We start from the raw sequence: 13,897 nt of genomic DNA on the forward strand, positions 1-13,897 counted from the left end.
GGAATCACTCTAGACAGCAACATAGCTTTTGAGTTTCCCCATTAAAAAGAAAAAAAAACCTTATCCCCATTAAAAAAGAATTGAAAAATGTGCAGATAGGGAAGTAAGGGCACATGATGGATTAAGTGCCTTTCCCATGGCCACACAGGAAGTCTGTGGCTGAGCTAGGAATTAAACCTAGATTTCCTCAGTCTGCATCCAGTGCCCTGTCCCTCCTTGAGAACATAAAATTTTGTTGGTTATCGAATTCTCTGTAGGCTGAAGCAGAAGGCTACTGTTTGTGAGGAAAAGAATTATTAAAAGATAAGTACTATTTATAATTTGTGAGAAACTGAGAATAGTTCTGGACCAAGTATTGCCCATTTCTATTGCTATTTAATGTTCTCTTTTTTCCAAGTTTACATCAACATAAAAATCCCCTTGTGGTATTGCTCCTTAACCAAGCAAACTACTCATGCCTTTCCTTATGGCTAGATTGCAGTAGGAGCCAATGCTTAGCTGTTTCCAGCTGTCCTGGTTTAACAGTAAGTAACATTATGACTGGCTTGACAGGAAAATGATCATATTTCTGTCTCTTTTGCTTGACATTTCTCATCCAAAATCAAATAGAAAAATTGTGTCCATTTGCTGTGGAGAACATCCATAGCTAAGTTCTCTCTTACAGTACTCATTTGACTTGACATAGCATTGTTTCTTGAACAGCTGCATGACTGGTTTTTGGTTCTGGAAATGCTGAACTAAATCAAGAGGGGCTCCACTGAACTTAGAACCAGACCAGAACTAGTAAAGCCAGAAGAAGGCAGGTCATGCCCCTCAAACCCAAAATATACATCAGCCCTTATCTGTAATAGGTAGGACACGACAAGCTAGGCAAAACCTTCGCAGTGGTCATAGTCCCTCTCACATCCGTGTGCACGGGTATTACACGGCTTGGTCACCCTGCCATCCCTAGAAAAATAATGCAGTGTGTAAACTATACCACTGTGAACTAGAGGTATTGGCGCTGTATCTGTAGGGAAGTGGAAGAGCAGTCAGAGCTGCAGGATGGGGCATGCACTGCAGGTCTCCAACAGTCATAATGTCTAAGGGACTGCTGCCGTTCGCAAGAGGAAACTGCTAACTCCTTCCTACGCAGGTAAAGTCACCTCTCCTCTGTCCTGCATGTCCCAAAATGCATTAACTTTAGCTGAAGAACTAAACACTGATCGAGTGGCTCAGAAGATATTTCCTAATTCACAGATAAATGGTAGGGAAAAGAGCTGAGCCTGTTGATATTCTCTGTGCAAAAGTGTTTCAAAGAAAGTGAAGCCTCACTAATACCCATTTCTTATCACCTCCTGACAGCCTCCTTTGTGGGGGAATAGCCACAAATGGTTTTGAACCAGCTCTTCCCACAGGGTAGCTTTTATGCAGTGATGAACAAATAATTATACTGCAGTACACCTTTGTGTAACACTCCTGTCTTCATTTACATGCGGGATTTCACCACTATCTTCCTGAGAAACTACAAAATTCAGTTAGCCACCGGATAAGATAAAGACTGGAGCTTGACTCAAAAGGGGTGCATAACTATTAGTGTTGTGATCTTTATAGACGGTCGTTTCTCAAGTTTTTACTTTCTACTCAGCCCTTTATCAGGCAAATTCTTGGTGAAAAGTCCCTGAGAAATGGGAAGGTGTAAAAAGCTGGGTCCCGCTCTGTTCTTAAAGAGGTTCATGTTCTGCTTTGTATCTCTTTTGCCTGCAAATGGAGAAGAGAAAATTCTTCATGTGAATTTCAAACGCTTTCTGCTCCAGCCAAGTTTCGTTCTGAACGAGCGGGACAGAAGGGTACATGATCGCAGTGGAAGGACTTCCTAAGCTGTCTGCTCCATCCGCTGGCAGCCGGGCAGGATTGCCCAGTTAGGCAATCCCTACTCTGCTTTAGCCAATTTCCTTCTGTACTCTTCCATCACTCTCCTCCGTGGCTGCCTTCAGCAAATAAGACCATTGCCTAATCGAGCCTTCTCACCCTGAGGCTAGGCATTTGGAGGCCTTTTCTTCATGTTTGATTTCCCTCTTTTCTTTCTGAGAGTGATTTGAGGAGTCCATCCTCTTGGTTGATTTGAAGATAAGGAGGGGGGTGGTGGTTGGTTCAGGTTTGGTGAAGTCCAGCCGCACACAGAGCAGCAGTTTGGTAACTGTCTCAAAGTAGGTGGGAAGCGGAATACAGGTCAAGTGGGCGAAAGTCAGAGAGGGATAGTAATCTAGAAGATTGCTGCAGAGGCAGAAAAGGCTAAGCCTATATATTTTTTGTTTGTTTTAAATTTTTTTCTGCTAAGCCACCAAGTATAATTCCTGGTCTGTGCTTCCCTTTCTGTCACTTCTCCATAATTCTTAGCATTTCAGTTGGGCTGCTGTCTCTCGGCTGCTTCCTCTTTTCCTGCTTTCCTATATTTCATTATTTGCCCTTCTTCCTCTTCGAGCGCTTTTACAACAGAGGGAGGAGGATGTGGAAACCCAGTTACAATATGACACACAAACTGCAGTGTCACAACTGCAGCTCTTCGGTTTCACCTCCGGGAGTCCGCAGAGGCAGGTCAGGGTGGAGAGGCAGGACTGGGGGGCTGAGGGAAAGAAGGGAGAGATTTATAAATAGGGAAGAGAAATGACAGAAAGTCACAAGGTTTCCAGCTCAGGAACTTGGGATGATGGCTTTCCACATAGTTTAAGGTAATCCCAAACTGAATCATCATTGTGTCCTTGAATGCAAAGGAGAGATGGCAGTCTGTGCCAGTCTAAGGGGCTCCCACAGTACTGCTGCCACAGAGAAGATACAGCCCTGATGTGTTTCTGAACTTGCCTGTAGAGACATGAAAGCTGAGCAGACCTCTAGGCCTGTATTGTGCACAGGTCATAGCATTGCCCTTTCAACAAAAAAAAGAAAAAAAGGAAAAAACAGTAAACCCTCAAAGGAAAAATTATTCTTAGTGCCCCTGTGTGTGAAATAAACCTTCGAAAGATGCCATGGATGAAAATAAGGAGGTGCTGTAGCTTTCCTGAGATATCAGGCAGCTGGGAAAACTCACTCCCATGGACTTTGTTCCAATTGCTTCCCAAGGCACCCATTAATTAGAGGTGCTCATTTTCTTCTCTTCTCTTCTCTTCTCTTCTCTTCTCTTCTCTTCTCTTCTCTTCTCTTCTCTTCTCTTCTCTTCTCTTCTCTTCTCTTCTCTTCTCTTCTCTTTTTTCCTTTTTTATTTGTCTGTGGTCTCCTAGAAGCCTTTCAACTTGGTTGATTTAAATTTACATCATAGCAACTGGTGTAGGAGTTGCTCCAAAATTCTAGGCCATGACAGATGCTAAGGAGATAAACAACTGTGGGTTGGGAGGAAATGGGTAATATGTCCAGACTGCTCTATGTGTTTGTGGAAGGAGTTAGAGGAACAGTAGATAGAGGTTTCCTGTTGAGCCGGACAAGGGGGAAGCTGTGATGTTTCTCAGCTATGGCTGCGATTGGACTCAAGTTCAACAGCATTCTCAGTGTGGGTTTGCTGTTTCTCCACCCCCCACGAGAAGCTCAGGTTGTCTTAAAAATCTGAATGCCACCAAAAGTCAAGGAGACTTAAGCTCCCAAATCCTTTAGATACTTCAAAATTGCTCTCCAGTCCCACACAGTTGCTTGCAGTCTGTGCAGTGCTGTGGTAGAATAAGGGTTTGATAGTCTCCCTCTGCTGCAGATTGGGAAGCAATGCCTGAACTGGAACCGGTTCTGAGCTTTGAAATCAGAATATGCCCATACATGTCCTTTTTGTTAACTACTTCTCCACTGATCAACTTACAGATTACGGCAAACAGAGTTTGTGAGGAGCTAACAAATGCCTGCCTGCATGTGCATGCTAAACAGAGGGTGGTCCTGGTTTTCAGAGGTGACCGGATGCCCAGAATTCAGATATGGAGCTTGAGACAGTGGTCTGATTTCTCTGTGATCAGTGTTTTCCAGGTTGATCTGTTTTCTGATAATCTAGTTTCATTAGTGTCTGAAGTTAGAGAGCCCCAAAACCTTAGTTGCTTTTGTAAAAATTTTTTGTTGATGGACAAATGTTAAAATAATTGGTAGGCATCTTGAAATGAGTGGAAGAGTTTAGAGAAATTCAAGCGGTATTTGATTATAGAGAATATAGATTATTCTCTTCTATACCTCAGCCAGAAATGAAGGCCTTGATGGAAGAACTTCTGTGGTCTGAGTTACGTAGGTTTCTCCTGTTCATAATAGTCAGTTTTGGGCTACCTATGACAATTTAGTCTAGAGTGTTGCTATTGGAGACCACTTAATTCAACAACTATTATTTTGAAAGCCTTTTCCCTTGAAACTCTGCCAGCAACATGTTGGCTTGGATGCTTTGTTGATCTATCCATGTTAAGAAAACGGTTACATTTTGATGTAAGATAGCGATACTCAGCTTGGTGATTGTGACTGTTTGAAGATTTTGATCTTGACTGTGTTTCCAGTGAGTTTCAAATGTCAGATTAGTCGTTCAAGAGAGTGGTAAAATAATTTTAAAACATCCTTTTACATTCACCAGCCTTAACCATTGCTGAAGATTTGTTCAGAGTTTGAGGAAGCTGCACCTGAGTGGACTGCCATATTGGCCTTTCTCCTCTGGAGGCATGATGATACCTGCACCAGAAACCCAACTAAACCTCAGCTTGGAGTTCCCTTCTGTGGCATGGTTCCTTTTTGATTTTGGAGGTACCCTTCAGGACAGGAACAGGGACTCCTAAATTCAGTAGTTTCGAATCACAGCTCAGGTGTGCTTGCAGAGCAGAGCTAGGAAGTTCAGCTAGGATGCTGTTCCTGATGTAATATCTTTTACATATAGAAAATTCTTTAGCCTGAACTTCTATCATATTTTTCCCCACATCTTTCTGAGAAACTGGGATTTTTTAAATAATCTCTCCTTCTTTTTGAGTCATCTGTTGCAGAAAGCTAGTGAAATCTAGGTTTTTCTCTTAGCATTGTGTTCAAAGACCCAAGGAAACAGTATACAACTTTGCAATTGTTGGATGCCTCACAGCAGAGGCATACGACGTCAGGGATGACTTCTCATACCGCTAATATGGTTAAGGTTGGATTCTGTTCAGGGAAGGGAAGGAGGGCTTGTTTTTCCTGAGGTAAAAGCAAGGAAACAGCAGGCATGAAAAATGGCCAAGGAAGTGAGGAAAGACAAGAAGTCTTTTAAAAATGTGGACTGAACTGAGTTTGCAGACTTTCAGAATGATCCAGATCTCTGAGTGTTTGAGAGTCTCCCAGCATCATTTGGGGTTTCTTGCCATTTCAGCACAGAGGACTGATTGCCTGAGGGGGACTCCAGGTCCCTGTAGCAAAGCATTGGCTGCAATACACAGTGGGAAAGAATTAAGTTTGTCCTGACATTTTTTTGGCTCAGGAGCTATCTGATATGTCCACATTCAGATAATTTCTTTAGGATGTGTGTAGAACGATTTATGCCTCTTCCCCAGAAGAGGTAGATTAGGATTTCCTTTCACTGGACTGTTGAGCACACTGTAATCAGGTAAACAGCAGTTTACATTGCAAAACCTTCTGGCAATATTTCTACAACCCAAAAAGAAAAAATGTCAATAGCCTCAGATGGATACTTCCAGAAAAATAACTGAGCATTTGGAATTAACAGACCTAAAGCAGGCTACCTCAGGATTACCTTCTTTGCACAGTCCTGAGAGAGGTCATCTATCACTCATAAAGCAATGACTACATTTCATCTGCTTTAGTCTAAAATAAACTTTCAGTATCCCTGGGGTTTTTTCCCCTGTCCCGTGAGGGGGACACAGAGGACTCTACTCTGCAATTTGTTTTCTGAGTAGGCAAGATGATAAAATTTTCATAAAGTATTCCCTCTCAAGTGCTGAAATGGCTAGGTTCCTCTCCATTTCATCCTCCGACCTCTTCTCAGAAGAGGAGACTGACAGTGCACAGCCTCGGCACAGCACCCACAGGCACCTGCCCAAACCTAAACACAGCTGCTTGGTCTAATTTTAGATCTACTGACCCTTTGACAGCTGGGGAACTATGGACACTTGCATAAAATAGCGCTCAAGACATCATGACGGTAGCTAAACAGTCCCTAGTAAAAGTCCCTGCATCCATCTCGCTGACAGTGAAGGCACAGCACGTTAAATGTTCACATGGGTGGACTTGCAAGGGCCTGATCCTGAGCCAGGGTAGCTCTGTGCCACTCCAGGGACAAAAATAAGGACGTGTAAGCAGCTCACTGAGCTGGAGCATGAAAAGGGGAAGGTTTGCAAGGGCTAACTTTGCATTCTGTATATTGCTCTGAAGCAATATACAAAACAGTTTATCTCCCTGCCTGTCCCTGTGCCCTCCCCATGCACCACGCTGGCTGTATGGCAAGCCTAGGAGCTGGGTCCTCCCCTTCCTACCGCAGACCCAAGGACACTGTGTTGCTCCCAAGCAGTGGCTTTCTTCTGCAGGGTAACGACTGCTGTCTTCAGCTGGTACAGGTCTGACCAATGCCCTCTGTACATGTTCAGGTTTCACATGGTTTTCTCTTGGTCAGGAAGGCTTAAAATTCCCCCTCCCGCTACAGTTCACATAATTTGTACATAACTGATCACCTTAAGTGTGTAGCTATGCTTTACTCTCATTTCTGCATTTGTTAAGCCCTTTGCTTTGGCTAGGGATCCCCACAGTAACCCCTGGGTTTGCAGCAGGGTGAGGACAACTTCCAGCCATGACAGCATGGCTTCATGCAAGAACCTGCCTGTCTCTCCCATCTGTGAGGAGCTTCTTTGGTCTCCCTGTTAAATCAACATAGTTGCTTCTCTTCTCCAACACACTAATCTTTGTGGGTGCACACTCTTTTCACGTTCCCCCAGGCTGCCACGTGCAACTGCCATTAGCTAGAATTTTGTTGCGTTAGGTGAGGACAGGTTAACACCCGTGAATTTCACCAAAGCATGCTTTGTGGAAGGATTAGGGAAGGAGGATGCCTTATAAATGTTAGAATATCGTATGTCTGAGGCTCTGCTTCTCTTGGGTAACTGTTGCTGAGTGGGGAAGAGCATAAGCCGCAACGTTGGTGCTTATAGCATTTCTGGGGAACACAGCTTCACAGGTGCCAGACTCGGCACGTAAGCACCTGTATCCACACAGATATACCTGTGTGAGCCGGGAATGTTTTCATATATGGTGGTGTTTTTACCTCACTGTTGGGTATTGTTACTTGAGGTTACTTTGATTTTTAAAAATTTCTTGCTAAATGCCCTTTTGCTACTTTGTCATCATGGAAGCAGGAGAGACAAACGTTGAGGATGAGAAGCTCTGTTCTTGCCATCATTTGTCAGCAAACCTTTCCCTCCAGTTTGAAAATCTTCCCAGCTTACTTCTCAAAACAGAAAAGTGTCAATAAAGTCTGTTACCAGCAAGCCTGCAGCAGTTCCCTTAGCTTCTCCATCATGCAGCCAGTAAAAGACGCAAAGCACTTCGTATAGAGGAAGCATGGGTTACACATACATGTGGAACTTGAGAAATAGGTTTAGCATGGCTTTTCTTGATAATGCTCTTTCTCTCGCCTTTAAAACTTAGTTTTACTGGTAATTCAGATGATGAACATCAAGGAGCCAGGTAGTTAACAGTCCTTCGAAAAAACCACTTGAATCCAGTACAAAATGTACCAGCAAGTAGCACAACAAAGACAATAAATAGGAACTAGAACAGCCCCTTGGCTTGGTTACAGATCATTTCCTGCTGAAACACAAATTCAGAAAGATACATAAAAAGGACCTAGCTTCAAGTGTGTGAGTAGATTTCAGGGGCATTACTTGAATGTGTCTTTAACCTGTCCGTCTTTACTGGTGCATTAGAGGACTCCCATAGGTAACTAACGGGAGGTTAATGGGAGTCTGCACCGTGGAGCAAGAGCCGCTTTTTGTACCTAGAGAGGATATACTTTGTTGGTTGTTTTGTTCACTTGTTTGCATTCCCTACGGTTTGATCTCATTGCAGCCCCCGGAAAACCATATTGATGTGTTTTGCAATGCAGCGAGCACAGCTCCTTTCCTTGCAGCTGAAGCCGAGCTGTGCACGCCGGTGGGCGCTGGCACGGGCTCTAGCACACCGGGCACCTCCCCGTGGGCAGCAGTGGGGCACCCAGCAGTGGGAGGAAGTGGCAGTCGTGGGCGATGACTTGGGTGGAGCTCCTCACACCGGTTGTCCCGTGGGAGATAGCTTATCTGGGGACGCCTGTGTTTCTGGAATAATATACATTTGATTGAAAGCCAAAATTAGAGTAGGGAAGAAATTGGCTGTCAAGGACTGATTGGCGCTCGGAGTCAAAGGAGGGGCAGCACGGACCCCGCAGGGAGGATCTCCTTATCCATCGGCACCAGTCTGCTCTACCTGCAGGTGTGCCCCAGCGGTTCCTGCTACTACTCTTCTTTCTGTTATTTTTGTTTCCCTTTAAAAAGCCAGCTGAGAGCCTCTCATTATGAAGACTTCATTTTTGTCTGTTGCCCCCTCTTTGCCATGTTGCAGCCTGTGGTAAAGACTTCAGCTCTCTCGAGCAAAAGGGTAAGGTGCCAGCACCACGTCGCTGGGCTGTCTCGCCAGCCTCAAGACGTTCGCCTCCTTTGCTAGTGGTCTCCGTCCTGTGACACAGTGAATGCTGGGTCCTGTTTTAACAGAAGCCCTACGTAACAGCTTGTGCAACATGGGCTGCATACAGCCCCTTTTATTTATTTGACGTGTTTCCTTTTATCCATAGCAATTAAGTTGCATTGTAGGCTCTAACTTTTTAGGCAGTTCTGAGCTGCCTCTAACTTTCAGCCTTTTACACACACAGACACCACAAATGCTTGATTAACTGGGCAATGCAGTGCTATATGTAGAAAGGAGAGGGCAAAACAGTCATTTTTAAGAGCACTTGGATGCATCCACTTTTTCTATCGCTAAATAACTAGTTAGTTTGAATCAGTCCCACCTATGTCGTGTTGTGCCTTCTGAATTTTACTGAAGAAGGGCTGAAGCCATTGCGTAACTAATTATAGTTGCTCTTCCCAGACCCTTTGTTGGCCTTTTTTACATCTACGTGATTCTTCATGTCACTTCAGAAGCTCATAAGGGAAAGACACTATTAATGGAAACATAATTTACGTTAAAGAATTGGTCTTTGTTGTTGTCAAGCCTAGCCAGTGAATACTGACTCCTTAAATACTCTGTAGACAAACAACTTGCTTGTGTGCCTTACATTTCTGAGAACGGCATCCTCTACTCACAGTGGTCTTATGTGTTGAGAACAGAGCTGATGCCACAGTAAATGACCATGATGTAAAAAGAAAAGGGGGAAGGTTTGGATTTCAGGTCGTAGCCAAGTGCTAGAATTTGGTGCACTATAACAAAACAGAGTAGCTGTTACGTCTTATATCAGAAATAACAGGTGGAATTGCTGACAATATTCTGTTTTCTGGTTTTTGCACCTATGTAAACAGGAAGAGATCCTGCTGCTTTTGTTGACACACGTTGGCATGCTGAGGTGATTTATTTTGGCCTGATAGGCTTTTTTCATCTTATTCTGCCTTTTCAGCAACATTGTCTGTAATCTGTTAGAAAGGATGGTGTTAAAGGTTTTCTCCTCCTCACCATAACAGTGCTAATCCACTGTTCAAATCAGCCAGGTATTGTTGCAGCTTCATCTGTCTGCTGCTTGAATAATTATGGTGCCTTCATGAAAAACTCTTCTTGGACTTTAAGGCTACCATTTAAACATCAACTAACATCAGCAAAATACTTCTGACTTGTCTTGGAATAACAAATGAGCCATTCAAACAAAAAATTACATGCACCCAAATTATTTGAAGCAACTTGAAGAGAGGTCTTTTCTTTGCTGTTGGCTACAAAGTACAAGCAAGACATTGCATGGACCAAAACTCAGATTATTGTGATTATTTTCAAAGAAAGGCTAAAGGATAACTTCTTAAAGGCAGGTATATGCCACAAGATGCAGTTAAGTACCTACTGGGATAAAAATACTAAAGATGCTCAAATGCCATTAAAAATCAAAGGGAGTCAGGGAACCCTATTGTTAAAATGCCCCAGAAGCTTCAGTGTGATTTCTCTTTGTTACTCTCTAAATTCCTTTGATAGCCAGGTCTTACGCTTTTTTCTTCTTTAAAAATCCCACCAGAGAAGAATACAACTTGGGAGGTGAATGCCCCCTTCCAAATGGGATTTTGGCCCAGGTACTTAAACCTGTGCCAGTGCCAAAGTCTCACAAAACTGAAAGGATTTTACATCTGGGAGGGAGTCCCATAGCTATAAGAGAAGGTAAATTGGCAATGGATTGAAAACAAATTACTAATTCTTCACATGCCTTTTTTCTCAGCTGCCTATTACTCTGTCCTTTAAAAGCCACCCTCCACGTCCTGTTTCCCAGGAAGTCCGTTTGGTTTCTCCTTTCTCCCCACCACTGATTCTTTCACTCGTTGCAAAACGCCTCCCTTCCCTCTCCACATTGCTCAACTCTTTCCAGGGAAGGGTGACTGTCATCTTGCCCTCCATCCTGCCTTCCTGACTGTCCCAGCCTGAGTCTCACGCTGAGCCAGCTACACTGCTCTTCAGTGATAAATCATATCATCACCCCTTTCCCCTTTGACATGTCAATTCTATTTTTTTTCCCAAAGACTTGCATAAACCACCTTTAACCATAGACTACTGAACAGTCTTTGTAACATAAATTTCAAATGCTCTTCAGAAAATCCTGAGTGAAGCTCGCAGTAAACATCTGAGAGCACAAGAGACCCACCCAGTGCCCTGCTTTTTGGATAACTTTTCCATGCTCTGGGTAGGTAAAAAGGGAGCGGGGGAGAGCTGTCAGTTCAGTGACACTGATGCACTCGACACTCCTTGTGCAAAAAAAAAGGGCTTGGATTAAACTCCCCTGAATTGCAATAATGTGTACATAGAGAGTAAAATACAGAGCCTTTTAAGGTCATCTCCAACCAAATTGAAGTAAATTAATTAATGAGTAATGTCTTAAAGGTGTTAGAAGAGCCAATGAGAAATTATTGCCATGAATTATTGCAGAGCTAATTATTATCTGCATGTATGTGTACATGGACATGGATGCGCACAGAAATTCTTTCTACAAAGACTATATCGAGTAACTGTTTGAGAAACCGGTACAAATGCTGAGTGTGTTCTCGATCAGTGCATCTGAAAGGTCTGATTTCCAGGGATTTGTCACATCATCAGTGCTCCAAGAGTGATTTTCCCCACTATAGCAAAGGAGGGACAGGAACCTCTCTCGCAAAAGACATAGAAAATGCTGTTGATTTTTATTTTCAGTCTAAGTCTCCAGAAAAAAAATTGTATAGCCTGCCTTCCCATTTCTCATTCAGATTTAATAAAAATCCTTAGTATTTCTACTGGAGCGATTTCTCTCTGCTGTTGTGTCTCTTACATCAGTGGGGCTTTTTTCACTAGTTTTCATTTGGAAAACAGGTTCGAAAAAAGTGCTAAGTTTGAACATGAAGAGATTTTATTTCTTAATTAGACCTATAAAATCTCCGTGAGAACCCAGGGCGAGGCGGGTGGCCTCACCATCCATCAGCTCTCACTGGCAAAGTGACCTCCGCACCTGAACCGAGCCCCTGCCGAGAGCTGTGCTGCCGAATGGATGCGCTCGTAAGGGCATCCTGGATGCTCGGCGTCATCTGCGTGGGGACATTCATTGAGCAGCACAGCTATGGCAGTCCAGGGACATAGCTGCAGAGGGCTTCAGTGAAGACTGACTGGATCAATATCCCTATCATTGCTTATGTCAAGTACTGAACTCCATCGTTACTTGTATCAGTGTGCCCCATGGCATGTTAATTTGCACGTGGCTACTCATAATACGCAGGGTATAGTGTGGTTTGTGCAGCTACTTTTGGGTAGATACATTGTGAGGACAAACCTTAGAAATACAAACAAAAAATATGCCAATATACACAATAATATATACACAAAATAGAACTCCCTCTTTTTCCATTGCATAAGACCAGCAGGCATGAGAAGAAAACAATGCAATTTCACTTTTTATAACTGCAGTGACTAGAAACAAGGACATATAAAGAAGATATGTCTGGCACACGAAGAAGGCATGTTGGCAAAAAATAGATCCTGAGAGGAAGCTTGCACTGTAGGGGCCCATGGCTTCCCTGGGGGCGGGAGAAGGCTGTGTTAGGTGCTCTGCTCCCGTTGACCCTTTCGAGACACTTTAGCAAAAGTTCCTCTTGACTTCAGCAGGAGTTAACCTGCGAGCAAGGGGAATCCCCAAGAGAGGTTACGCATTTAGAAAACATGATAAAACTTGTTGCATGCTTTGGAAGAAGAGAGCATTTTTACAAATGGGAATTGTTCTGGGAATTGTTCAGGTCAGGATTCCCCTGCCAACTTTCCTGCTGCTGTTCCTGCTTCATCCTAAACTGCTTGTGTTGCTTCTGTGATGATAGTTCTGTCTTTCTCCTAGGTATTTCTCTTATAGCAATAATGCCATCTTCTTTAACATTTACTGCTAGCAGTACCACAAACCAGCATCCTGTTTGCCTTCTTTATTGCAGCTGTATACGGGGCAGAAGGCTTTAGGGACTTTCATGCAATAATTCCCAAATCTTTTTCCCGTAAGTATACCGCAAACTCAGCTCACTACAGAGCATCTCCATCTAGTTCCTACTTCTATGATTTTTGTTTGTGTCATTTCGCTTCTCAGTAATGTACGTTTGTCTGCATACGCTACCAAAGTGCTTAAGTAGCCTGATCTTTTTGCTTCGTTCACATGTATTTTGTTTTAACTTAACATAAAGCCTACTTCAAAAGCCACCTTCTCCAAATCCCTGGCAGGCAAGGAGCCTGTAATTGTTCTGTATAAATATATTTACATTCAAATTATTATGCTTATAATTAAGAGAAAAAAATGGTATGTGAAATATGTAAAATCTGTCATATGCTCAAGCCAAATAGTTCTATTGCTTCCATTTGCCATGGTGAAAACAGCAGTACGGGGTTGTAGTCCACTAAATTTGCAGAATAGTGTAGATCACTTCTGTTTAGCCAGTCTTACCATCTTTGTAAATCACTATTTGGTCATTGATTATTTTTTTTCCATATGTCTAAATTATTCTCCTTTTTAGGGCATACATTTTAAAGGAAAAACTGCTATTTATGATGTGCACTCATTCTGTCTTGCATATGTTTTCTATTAAAAATGCAATATTTTAAAAATCATTAAAATGCCTAGATTGGTAGACTTTATAAAAGGTGTCCAGTCAAGCAGTGTTCAGAAATGTGAACACCTTTACACTCAGTGTGTTTCCCAGTAGGATTTTGAGTCAGATACTCTTGTCAGTCACATCCATGCAATCCTCCTGGAACACCTGGGAGGTTGCAGGAGAGATGAGTTTGTCAAACTTTTGGATTTCAAATGAATCTTTTCATCTCTTGAGGTAATTATTGCCCATAGTTTAATTATGTTGTTGCTACACCACCACTTATGAATAAGGCTACCATGAAACTACTGTTCCACAAAAGGAAAAGACCTGGTCTTTACTGGGTGAAATACTCAGCCTTGTGTACTCAGCCAGCCACTAAAGTAAATGCTCTCCTTTTTGGGGTGGAGTGGGGTGAAGGAAGAGGTTTTTCACTGAAAGGAAAGTAAGATTTGGGGCAATGAAATGGTCTTTTTCAGCCTAATGAAGAACTATTTTTTCACCAAAGTCATCAGATTAGAAAAGAGGGAAATAATTGGAAAGATTATTTATTCTACACAAAACGTCATACAGTCCTGTGGAGAGAAGAGGAATGAATACTGGCATTAACTGATCTGAATCTTGGCCCTTTTCTG

At 42.9% G+C, this 13,897-nt stretch overlaps 1 protein-coding gene across 17 annotated transcripts in view; it reads left to right on the plus strand.

The window, feature by feature from the left end:
- IKZF1 (IKAROS family zinc finger 1) overlaps positions 1 to 13,897 on the plus strand; it is a 68,268-nt gene that overhangs the window by 34,774 nt on the left and 19,597 nt on the right. For 8 of the 17 annotated variants that reach the window (XM_075494081.1, XM_075494079.1, XM_075494083.1 and 5 more), the window contains one exon: positions 12,618 to 12,677. The exons of 8 other annotated variants lie outside the window; for them this stretch is intronic. In XM_075494081.1, the coding sequence (XP_075350196.1) occupies positions 12,618 to 12,677 (60 nt within the window). Of the gene's footprint in view, positions 1 to 8,573; positions 8,590 to 12,617; positions 12,678 to 13,897 lie in introns of those variants that run through there. One more of the 17 variants, XM_075494092.1, reaches the window with a different exon arrangement.

This window comes from Mycteria americana, chromosome 2, assembly GCF_035582795.1.
Source record: "Mycteria americana isolate JAX WOST 10 ecotype Jacksonville Zoo and Gardens chromosome 2, USCA_MyAme_1.0, whole genome shotgun sequence".
Taxonomy (NCBI): Eukaryota; Metazoa; Chordata; class Aves; order Ciconiiformes; family Ciconiidae; genus Mycteria; species Mycteria americana.